This window comes from Bos mutus, chromosome 1 (genome assembly GCF_027580195.1).
Source record: "Bos mutus isolate GX-2022 chromosome 1, NWIPB_WYAK_1.1, whole genome shotgun sequence".
Taxonomy (NCBI): domain Eukaryota; kingdom Metazoa; phylum Chordata; class Mammalia; order Artiodactyla; family Bovidae; genus Bos; species Bos mutus.
In genome coordinates this window covers 137349125-137360940 of record NC_091617.1, presented here as the reverse complement: position 1 = coordinate 137360940, position 11816 = coordinate 137349125, and the positions used below count along the sequence as shown (strand labels likewise).

At 49.0% G+C, this 11816-nt stretch overlaps 1 protein-coding gene across 2 annotated transcripts; it reads left to right on the top strand.

The window, feature by feature from the left end:
* Positions 1-1602: 1602 nt before the first annotated feature.
* Positions 1603-3195, top strand: NUDT16 (nudix hydrolase 16). 2 transcript variants are annotated; one of them, XM_070376154.1, is made up of 3 exons: positions 1603-1784; positions 1889-2242; positions 2871-3195. In XM_070376154.1, the coding sequence occupies exons 1-3, from the start codon at positions 1647-1649 to the stop codon at positions 3048-3050; spliced, it is 672 nt and encodes a 223-aa protein (XP_070232255.1). In that variant the 5' UTR covers positions 1603-1646; the 3' UTR covers positions 3051-3195. The 2 variants fall into 2 exon arrangements, with proteins under 2 accessions (XP_070232255.1, XP_005888239.3); XM_005888177.3 differs by having other exon boundaries at positions 1604-1784; positions 1889-2158.
* Positions 3196-11816: the final 8621 nt, after the last annotated feature.

The window sequence follows — 11816 nt, the reverse complement described above, 5'->3', positions numbered from 1 at the left end:
TAAAGTCTGACACTGTTTCCACTGTTTCCCCATCTATTTCCCATGAAGTGATGGGATCGGATGCCATGATCTTCATTTTCTGAATGTTGAGCTTTAAGCCAACTTTTTCACTCTCCACTTTCACTTTAATCAAGAGGCTTTTTAGTTCCTCTTCACTTTCTACCATAAGGGTGGTGTCATCTGCATATCTGAGGTTATTGATATTTTTCCCAGCAATCTTGATTCCAGCTTGTGTTTCTTCCAGTCCAGTGTTTCTCATGATGTACTCTGCATAGAAGTTAAATAAGCAGGGTGACAACATATAGCCTTGACGTACTCCTTTTCCTATTTGGAACCAGTCTATTGTTCCATGTCCAGTTCCAACTGTTGCTTCCTGACCTGCATACAGATTTCTCAAGAGGCAGGTCAGGTGGTCTGGTATTCCTATCTCTTTCAGAATTTTCCACAGTTTATTGTGATCCACACAGTCAAAGGCTTTGAGGAAGCCTAATAGGCTGGTATTCGCTCTACTTAACAGAGAGAGTTGACTGACTTTTGTTAAAGCCAGCCTGTGTCTGGGAGGGTTCTTGGGCTTTTTCTTACCACATGCTGTCATTTACAGGCTGTGACTCCAAGCCCAGCCTCTCTAGAAGCTGACTCCTCCTATCCTTTGTATAATAAATACCGACTGTTGATGAAGAGAGAACCTACATAGAATGCAGAGCCTGAAAAAAGGTGTAGAGGTTTAGGATGAGGGATCCTGAACCCCTGTTCCTCACTCAGCATCAGGCGCTGAGGAGCCTCCAGTTCTGGGGGTGGGCTGTTCCCCACCTTTCTTCCTTCAGTGGTCTGAGCCTAGAAAGCCTTGGACACTTCTACCTATGACTCTTGCTCTCTCTCCTTCCTGCGCCCACAGGGGTTTCAAACACAGCCCTTTCTGGGAAAATCTCGGGGTCTTGTCCATTCTATCCACCACTTACCGCCACCCCCAAGCCCTGACCAGAACTACACCCCTACACCGCATCCTATAATACCCATCCCAGAAAGTGACAGCGCCATCCATCCAGGCCGGAAACCCTGCCATCACGCTGGCAAAGTATCCCTCCCCACCCACTCAATCAGCTATTAAGTCCCTGCAGTACCACCCTCAGGATGGCTCTTAAACCCATCTCTGTCCCCACTGTACAGGATAGGTCGAGGCTCTGAGCCAATTCTGCTCTATTCCCTTCCACTGCAGGCCCGGGGAACCATCTAGACTAACCAGGTGTGGCTCCCAGGACGCATCCCTGTCCCTAATTAGATAAACTCTACGCAGGCAGAAAACCTCTGCGCACGACTCAGCAATCCCAACACTGGTGAAGTACCCTTAAGCTAGACTGTGACTGCAGCACTATCACGGGAGTCCTTCCGCGTCCAGAATCCTGCCACTCCTGCAGCGCCCGCCCCGGCCCAGGGCCACTTTCCAGGTGTCCCACAGGTCCCGCTCTGATTGGCTGCGGCCGCTGCCGCGTCCCGCCCGAGCCCCGCAGGATTGGCCCTGGCCGCAGGGTCCTGCAGGGATTGGTCCGTGCCACCGCGCCCCGCCCCGGGCCCTGCAGGGATTGGTTCTGGTGGCCCACGGCTGCCTATCTGGGCCTTCCGCGCCGCAGAGCTGGGGAAGGCAGGCCATGGCCGGTATGCGTAGGCTTGAGCTGTCTGAAGCCCTGCATCTGGGGCCGGGCTGGCGGCACGCGTGCCACGCGCTGCTCTACGCACCGGACCCAGGGCTGCTCTTTGGCCGCATTCCGCTACGCTACGCCGTGCTGGTGAGGAGGGGGCGCTCCCGGCCACCGCCCGCCACCGCCCGCCCCCGCCCCGCGGCCAGGCCGCCTTGGGCGTCCCCGGCCATCCCAGCTTCCCTTTTCCACAGATGCAGATGCGCTTTGATGGGCGCCTGGGCTTCCCTGGCGGCTTCGTGGACTTGCGCGACGGCAGCTTGGAGGACGGGCTGAATCGCGAGTTGGGCGAGGAGCTGGGCGAGGCTGCGGGCGCCTTTCGTGTGGAGCGCGCTGACTACCGCAGCTCCCACGCTGGGTCCCGGCCGCGCGTGGTGGCGCACTTCTACACTAAGCTCCTGACCCTGGAGCAGCTGACTGCGGTGGAGATGGGCGCGCCTCGCGCCCGAGACCACGGGCTGGAGGTGGGGCCAGCCCAGGACCCCACCCCGCCTCCTCCAGCCCCGGAAGGCCTGTCCCAGCTTTATCCTCGTGTAGTTGGTGTCTGGGTGATTAATTACAGCCAACCTGGCCTCCCTGCAAAGATCTTGCTCTCTCTCCTCTTTACAGGCCTCTGCATTGTCTTTCTAAAACTCAGCCACCCAAATCACTCTTCTGCTACCACTTTATAATGGCAGACTTGGCACTTTAGGCCCTATTTTTTTCTTGCCTGATGTTTTTTGGAAAACTTTGGCACTTGGGCTAGGGGAGAGAGGGATAGATTGTGTATGCTAGTCAGGATCATCTAAGAGGCTTATTAAAACAGTGATTACCGACCCCACTCCCATAATTGCTCAGCTGGGGAGGGGAGAAAGACATGAGAATTTGAATTTTTCAAAAGTTCTTAAATAGTGCTAATGTGGCTGCCTTGGGTACCAAATTTTGAGAAACTGGTGTAGTGTGCGTTTTGGAGATGGGAGCCACTAAGGTGGTGTGGGAAGGGTTGGCATTTGTGAGATGTATAACACAACCTGGGTTATTTGTCTGCAAAGACCTGTGCCCTCTATGTCCCCAGAGGTGTGCATGCTCAGGCCTCATTATGTTGAACTGATAAGGGGTTAGACCTCTGATCTAGAAAGATCTGGCTAGGATAAGCTCCCTGAATTTCCAGAGTCTCCTGTCTCTTTCCTTTCCCAGGTGCTGGGCCTGGTGCGGGTGCCCCTGTATACCCTGCGGGATGGTGTGGGAGGCCTGCCTGCCTTCCTGGAGAATACCTTTATTGGAAATGCACGGGAACAGCTGCTGGAAGCCGTCCAGAACCTGGGACTGCTGGAACCTGGCTCTTTTGCACGCCTTAAGATTTCAGCTCCTCCCTAGAGGCAGCCCTCCATGGACCCATGAAGCCTGACTGAGATCAGGGCCTTTGTACTGGGGAGGCAGGGAGGAAAAAGGGAATGTTTTCTCTTCTGGGCCTGGGCTTGATAGATGATAACAGATTAAAAGAGTATGTAATGTGTTCTGAGCAGAGGACCCCGTGGTGACTCATGGCATCAGTGGCAAAAATCTGCAGCTCATCCTGGGGGCCTGACAGATTCTCAGAGCCTGCCTCTTTTCTTTATATTTGTGCACACGCTTCCCTGGTGGCTCAGACAGTAAAAAGTCCACCTGCAATGCGGGAGACCTGGGTTCTATCCTTGGGTTGGTAAGACCCCCTGGAGGAGGGCATGGCAACCCACTCTAGGATTCTTGGCTGGAGAACCCCCGTGGACAGAGGAGCCTGGTGGGCTACAGTCCATGGGGTCACAAAGCGTCGGACACAGCTGAGCAACTAAGGACACACATAAGCTTATGCCTCCCCCCATCCCTTGTGATGTCCAGTTTAAGCAGGAAGTGGCATATCAGCATACTCACTTCCTTGCTGGGGAGGAGCTTCTGAACCAGGAAGAGTCTTTCTCTACATTCCTACATGGCTGTTCCCAAAGTCTAGCCCAGCCCATACTTGGTAGAGAAAGCAGAGAAGCAGAGGGACCTATTTTTCCCCTGAAAGTATGGTCTCTTCCTTGCCTAAGGGGTTGGTCAGAGCAATATTCCCTGAAAGCTGGTAGAGGGCCCTAACCTACCCCCTGTCCTCTTCTGAAACTGAGCAGAAGGGATGAGGAAAGGGTTTGGCCTCCTTGGACTGACCTTGGACTTAAGACTCCTGGGTTCTGGTGCATCTCCTCCAGGGTTTCCATTTGGGACCTCTTAGACTCAGGACAGTGAAGGGATCTGGCCGTGCCCTGCTGCACCACAAAGAGCCCCCTAGTAAAGAAGGGCTTATAGCCAGGCTTCAAAGCTCTTCAGTCCCTTTAACCAATTAACTGTATTAGGTACTGTTGATCTAAGGATGAAAGAGCTACAGATTTTACTCTCTGTGCAGCCAGGATATTTAAAGAGCCAAATGGTAGGTATCTGAGGCTGGGTAGGACACATGGCATTTGTAGCAACTGTGTAACTGCCATGGCAGAAGTAGCAATGGACAATGGGTGTGACTGTTCGAGTAAAATCATTTAAAAAGGTGTGGGCCACGGTTTGCCAACCCCTGCTCTAGAGAGGAAGATACAGTAAATTATGATGCTTATTTGCTTGTTTTATTTATGTCTATATGTCTGTATCAAACCAGTCAATCTTAAGGGAACTCAACCCTGAATACTCAGAAGAACTGATGCTGAAGCTGAAGCTCCAGTCTTTTGGTCATCTGATGCACACAGCTGTCTCATTGGAAATGTCCCTGATGCTGGAAAAGATTGAGGGCAGAAGAAGAGGGCATCAGAGGATGAGATGGCTGGATGGCATCACTGATGCAATAGACATGAAATTGGGCAAACTTTGGGAGATGGTGAGGGACAGGGAGGCCTGGTGTGCTGCAGTCCATGGGGTCACAAAGAGTCTGACACCACTGGGCAACTGAACAACATTAAGAAGGAAATAAAGGACAGCTGCAGGTTCCGCCTTGTTATTTTCACTTTTAGTTGAGGTGGTCTGGAAGGGCCTCTGAAGAGCGTTTAGGTTGAAGAATGGAGCCAGAGAGGAGTGTGGGGAGAGGATTCTGGATATTAAAGCCCTGAGGAGGAATCTGGGCAAATTATCCTAAAACAAAGGTAGGAAATGAGACTCCACTTCTCAATTGAGGGTGGCAGGGGATGATGCCAAGAATTTGCAGCCTGCTTTACCAGAGCATGGTCTGGGGAATTGAAAGGACCAGTATAATTAAAGTAAGCAAGGGGAGGGGCCTCCCTGGTGGTCCAGTGGTTGGGAATCACCTGTCAATGCAGGAGACTCAAGTTCGATCCCTGGTCCAGGAAGATACCACATGCTGCATGCAAGCTAAGCTGAAGTGCCACAATGAAAGATCCCACATGCTGCAGCTAAGAACTGACACAGCCAAATAAATACTTAAAAAATAAATAAAGTAAGCAAGGGAAAGTAAAGCAGGAACAAGACGTGCAGAGGCCCACAGGCCATGGTCAGGGGTGAGGAGTGTGGAACGAGGCCTGGAGAGGGTAGGAGGGATGTGGGAAGTGGTGCTGATCTGGGCCTGGATGGCAGAGGAGGTGGAGAAGTGGGGATGCTTGAGAGATGGCAGCAGCATTGACAAGCCCTTGATGGGCTGGCTGGAGGACGGAGAGAGGACTCAGGGGTGACTTTTCAGTTGGTGTCTTAAGTTGTTCAAGTAATTGTTCAGTCACCAAGTCATGTCTGACTCTGCAACCTCATGAACTGCAGCATATCAGGCTTCCCTGTCCTTCACTATCTTCCTGAGTTTGCTCAAAACTCATGTCCTTTGAGTCAGTGATTCCATTCAACAATCTTATCCTCTGTCACCACCTTAATCTTTCCCAGCATCAGGGTCTTTTCCAATGAGTCAGCTCTTCACATCAGGTGGCCAAAGTATTGAAGCCAGCTTCAGCATCAGTCCTTCCAATGAATATTCAAGGTTGATTTCCTTTAGGATTGACTGGTTTGACCTTGCTGTCCAAAGAACTCTCAACAGTCATCCAGCACCACAGTTCCAAAGCATCAGTTCTTTGGCACTCAGCCAAAGACTCCAACTGCAATGCAGGAGACCCCGGTTTGATTCCTGAGTTGGGAAGATCCCCTGGAGAAGGAATAGGCTACCCACTCCAATATTCCTGGGCTTTCCTGATGGCTCAGATGGTAAAGAATTCACCTGCAATGCAGGAGACCTGGGTTCGATCATTGGGTTGGGAAGATCCCCTGGAGGAGGGCATGGCAACCCACTCCAGTATTTTTACCTGGAGGATCCACATGGACAGAGGAGCCTGGCAGTCTATGGGGTTGAAAGAGTCAGACAAGACTGAATGACTAAGCACATATACTTCTTTATGGCCCAACTTTCACATCTGTACATGACACTGGAAAAGTTATAGCTTTGACTGTACGGTTCAAATTATGGATGAAGGAAAAGCCCGGCAGAACTGAAAGGGAATCACATGAGCTTTTGGAGGGGGTGGAATCAAGGTCATTTTGGATGTGTTGAGACCTAAATTTGAATCATTTGCAGAAACATGATGTGATCGAATTTCTGGTAGAGCTGCTGCTTTGATCAGAAATGTTTGAGGAGAGTGCCCACCACCTTCCTGGTTGCTCAGCCCAAAGGCTTCTGAGTGAACCAGACCAGGGCAGACATGCAGGTGTGGGAAGAGGTGCCTGTGACTTTAGTTTATTGCACAGGGTACTTTTTTCCCCCAAACACTTTCCTCCACATGGAAAAATGAACAGGAGAAAAAAAAACTAGAGAAACTGTGATGAAATTAGTGAATGGCAGCAGAATTTGAGCCCAACTAATGAACGCTGGACTTTGACCTGCCTTAGAGATGGACAGAGAGCAGGAGGTGGGGGATTATACCTAAAACACGTTCACTTCTGAGGAGGAAGGACATGGCATAGAGAAACATCCACCGTGGCCCGAAGGCCACAGAAAACTCCCAGGAAGAGAAACCACATGGCCTCGTCCCCTCCCCCCCCCATCCCCCACTTTCTGACTCTGAAGGAGGAAGGAAAGGGGAAGTTCAGATTCCCTCCAGGTAAAGGCAGCCTGGCAGAGGCCTAAAAGCAGAGAAAGGAGGCTGTCTTGTGGGCTTCTCACCCCTGCTCCCCACCAGGTCCTGTTACCCTCCACAGGCAGATGACTTTGGTGGGGTTTTCAGTAAAAGGAAAAAAAAAAAACAGCCTTTGGAAAAACTCCAGGGAGGGCAACTTACCCACACCCCTCGACCCTCAGGCTTTTCTGGCTGCTGAAGGACGGATTGATCAGTTCACAACCTCCAGTTCTCCAGGACTCGTTCCAGGTAAGGATGTAGGCAGAGTTGGAATTAACAGGGAGGGGAGAGCAGAATGGTGAACCTGTGCTTGTTTGAGGGCAAAGGAGTAGAAAAATCACCTCCAATTCACTGAAGGAAACAGGAGATAACATGCATCTATTCATAAAGGGACAGGAACACCAGCGGTAAATGATAAAGAGCCTGCTCTAGAAAACTGATTCCAACCCACAGAAGCAGTTTTGCTCAGGAAATTTGAGGAAAACATGGACTAAGAGGAAAGATGGGGTAAGACACAAACAGCTGGCAGCAGGGAGGAAAGGGTTTAAGGGACTAGATTTCTATCAGCTTAAAATTACTCAAGGATTCTTTAATTAAGAGTTTATCCACTATGATCACATGAAGTTCAGATTGTATACAGCAAATCTATGGAAAATACCAGGAGAAATCAACAGAAAAAGGTTGGGAAGCCACAAACCCAGTTCTTTAATCCTTGGCAGACAAAATTCCATTTAAGTACAGAATCTAGGATATAAAAATAATGACCATGATGGCAACAATTAAGCATGCTTACTGTGTAAGCACTTACTGTGTTGCGGACACTATTCTCAGCTCTTTTCATGTATTAACATATGTAACTTAGCCCAGCCACATCAGATAGAGACACTATTATGTTATCTCCATATTCCAGATAAAAAACTTTGACACAAAGTCCAACAGAATAATATACTTTGCCTAAAAGAGAAATCCTGAACTCTGTTGACTGAAGGAGAGAATTTACCTTTAAACATTTACTAAATTACTCATTGATTCAGTTCAGTTCAGTTCAGTCGCTCAGTCGTGTCCGACTCTTTGCGACCCCATGAATCGCAGCACGCCAGGCCTCCCTGTCCATCACCAATTCCCGGAGTTCACTCAGACTCATGTCCATCGAGTCAGTGATGCCATCCAGCCATCTCATCCTCTGTTGTCCCCTTCTCCTCCTGCCCCCAACCCCTCCCAGCATCAGAGTCTTTTCCAATGAGTCAACGCTTCGTATGAGGTGGCCAAAGTACTGGAGTTTCAGCTTTAGCATCATTCCTTCCAAATAAATCCCAGACTTTATTTTTTTGGGCTCCAAAATCACTGCAGATGGTGACTGCAGCCATGAAATTAAAAGACGCTTACTCCTTGGAAGAAAAGTTATGACCAACCTAGATAACATATTCAAAAGCACAGACAGTACTTTGCCAAGAAAGGTCTGTCTAGTCAAGGCTATGGTTTTTCCAGTGGTCATGTATGGATGTGAGAGTTGGACTGTGAAGAAGGCTGAGCATGGAAGAATTGATGCTTTTGAACTGTGGTGTTGGAGAAGACTCTTGAGAGTCCCTTGGACTGCAAGGAGATCCAACCAGTCCATTCTGAAGGAGATCAGGCCATTGGGCCTTAGAAAACCTCAGTAAATCCTCTCCAGTCTGTACCACCTCTGAAATGACCGAGTACACATCACGTTCTCTGAGCACAACGTGATAAAACTGGAATAAATGACAGAGCAACCCTCTGAACCTTCCTTCTTTATGGATTTTCATGTTGCCTGAACCTTCTACATTGTGTATGTATTTTGTTTATAAAGTGACCAGTTAAAGTAGTAAGAGCGAAACTGCTTTTTTGGCTTGTGAGTTTACAGAAACGGGACCCAAATAAGTCTAAAGAAACAAAGAAAGGATTGAGGGTGGGCACACGACCCATCCCAGGAAGAATGCTGGGTCCACTTGCTGAGCTGAGGGGGGAGGAAGTTCTTCAGCCCCAAATGAGAAAGTCACGTGCTCACCTGGCCCCTCCCTGGCGGCTCCTGGACTGCGCCCCTGACCGGAGGCCTGGCTCCTTGGCCTCCGCAGTGGCTGAAGGAGGGGACGCAGCAGACTCCTGAGGGAGGGGTCAGCACAAAGAGTCCACGCCGCCCACAGGTGGGAAAAAGGACTAAGGACTCAAACTTACTCTTTGTTTCACTAGGAACCTTGTTGGTGAGATTCCATAATTCTTCACGTGGCTATACTTTCGTGTAGAAAGTCATGCTTGTAATTTTCCGCCAAGGCTTTGCTCCATGTTGCTGCGTAGACCCCACAGAATCCCGTTTAATGGCTGCATAATGTTCCATGGAGGTATTTCCCCTGCATTTTGATCACCTCCTCTCTCGTTTCTCATCCTCTGACCCACCAGAGCTGAGAAAGCCATTTCCACCTCAGGCTTCTTGCAGTGGGACACTCACCCCCTTCCCCGGGCCATGCCCTTTCCCACCCCTCCACCCCCGCCCCAGCCCCAGCCCCGCCTCCCACCTGCGCATGTTGCCTCACTAACTCCAATCCTTTCTTATTTTTAATGTCACTTCCTAATGGAAGCAGTCTCTAGTCCTGATCTTCTGGACTAGGTGAATCTACCTTATACTGTGTAGAAAATGATAGTGTAAAATGGAATAAAGGGATATCCACTCTCCTATAAGTAGGAAAGAATGCTATAAAAGCATGTCAGGGAATTAACTCATAATTTTTTTTCCTGGATTTTTGTCATGTTTGTGATATTTTTTAGCTTTTTAAAGTTATAATTGGTTGTGCTTTTACATCCTGTATCAATATCTCCTTTGGTTTCCTTTTTATAATTTTGGTTTCTTTTTTCACCTAAAGAACATTCCCCAAGTTGCGTAAGATTCAGATCCCAAGAGACCTGGTCCTGCCTTGCGTTGCTGTCTGGACACTTGCTATTTTAGTGGTGGAAGCCAGGCAGGGCCTGTCACCACCTCATACCCCTGAAGCCCCCAATCCCAGGATGGTGGAGCCCAAAGTGAAGGCCAGGGTTTAATTACATAGGGAATTAGCTGTCATCCGTTTGACCTTTTTAAGCTTCTAGAGCTAGCTCAAATTATTCCCTTTTTATGCAATAGATGACAAGTGATCTAAATTTTCCATCCTGGGACTTAGGAATGAAGAGAAGAAGGGATGGAGAGGGTCACTGAAGCTCTGTGAGCAAGAAGTGGCTGAAAATAGTGGTCAGTGAGCTCCAAGTCTTTCCCTGATGTCACTGTTCTTGGTGGGCATCAGTTCAGTTCAGCTCAGTTTGGTCGCTCAGTCGTGTCCAACTCTTTGCAACCCCATGAACTGCAGCACGCCAGGCTTCCCTGTCCATCATCAACTCCTGGAGCTTGTTCAAACTAATGTCCATTGAGTTGGTGATGCCATCCAGCCATCTCATCCTCTGTCGTCCCCTTCTCCCACCTGCAATCTTTCCGAGCATCAGGGTATTTTCCAATGAGTCAGTTCTTTGCATCAGGTGGCCGAAGTATAGGAGTTTCAGCTTCAGCATCAGTCTTTCCAATGAATATTCAGGACTGATTTCCTTTAGGATGGACTGGTTTGATCTCCTTGCAGTCCAAGGGACTCTCAAGAGTCTTCTCCAATACCAGAGTTCAAAAGCATCAATTCATCAGTGCTCAGCTTTCTTTATAGTCCAACTCTCACATCCAAACATGACTACTGGGAAAACCATAGCTTTGACTAGACAGAACTTTGGCACCATAGTTGGCAACTATGGTGGTCATGTGGAGGCTTCAATGGCTCTAAGCCAGTCACTCCCCTGTGGCAATGACACTCCATTCCCAAAGGGTGGTTCCATTTGCTACAGTCATATAACAAATCATCCCCAAATGCAGTGGCTTAGAGGAACAGCAGTTGCTTTGTCTTTCATGGCTAGAGTCAATTCTAGTCTGAATTTGAGCAGCTGGGGGCTGGCCAGGCCTCTCTCTCCCCACATAGTCTCAGGCTTTTTTTATGGTAACTGTCTTGCGCTCCTCTGTGGTCACCTCAGGGTGGTTGGATTGCTTACCTGGCCATCAGGACTCTAGCAAGCCAAATGGAAGTCACACAGCCTTGTCTGAATTAGCCTCAAAAGTCAACTTCATTTCTGCCATGTTCTACTTGTCACAAATAAGACAAAACTCACATAGATTTGAGTGGTGGGGAGGCTGACTCTGTCTCTGGATAAGAGAGCGACCAATCTCTAGAAGATCATGTGGGGCAGATAGCTTTGCAGCCATCTTTGGTGTCTAGAAGTGTTGATTATAAAAAGAGGATATTAGGTGTGAGAACTCTCCTTGTAGGCCTACCCTACTCAGCATGCAGCTCCAGGAATTCTTCAGAGGGATACAGGTGTGAATTTGACAGGATTGAAATCAGAGATCTTGATCCTAGAACTCTGGGAACTCTGATACCAACTGCTGTGGTGCCAGTTCTGAAGCTCATTCTTCTCCCTCTGGGGTGGGCATGATAGGAATGAGACTGCCCGGAAAAGCCAGTCACAGCTTAGGCCAGGGGTCCCCAACCCCCAGGCCAGAGACCACGGTACTGTTTTGTGGCCTGTTAAGAGCTGTGCTGCATAGCAGAAAGTGAGCAGGGGGTCAGCGAGCCACAATTCATCTGTTTTTATAGCCCCTCCTCATCATTCTCCCATCATCCCCAGATGTGACAGTCTAGTTGCTGGAAAACAAGCTCATGACTCCCCCTTATTCTGCATTATGGGGAGTTGTATTAATATGTTTATTTCATTATTGTAATATTAGAAATAAAGTACATAATAAGTGTAATGCTCTTGAATCATCCTAAAGCTATCTCCTCACCTTCATCCCGGTCCATGGAAAAATTGTCTTCCATGAAACCAGTTCCTGGTGCCAAAAGGATTGGGGGCCACTGGCTTCGACATCTCCAGAGAGGCACATGGGGTGGTGCCATGTCAAAAAGGCGGAGGAGACAAGTTCAGTTCCTGGACTGTTCCCCGGTAAGTTTTGCAGCAGTGA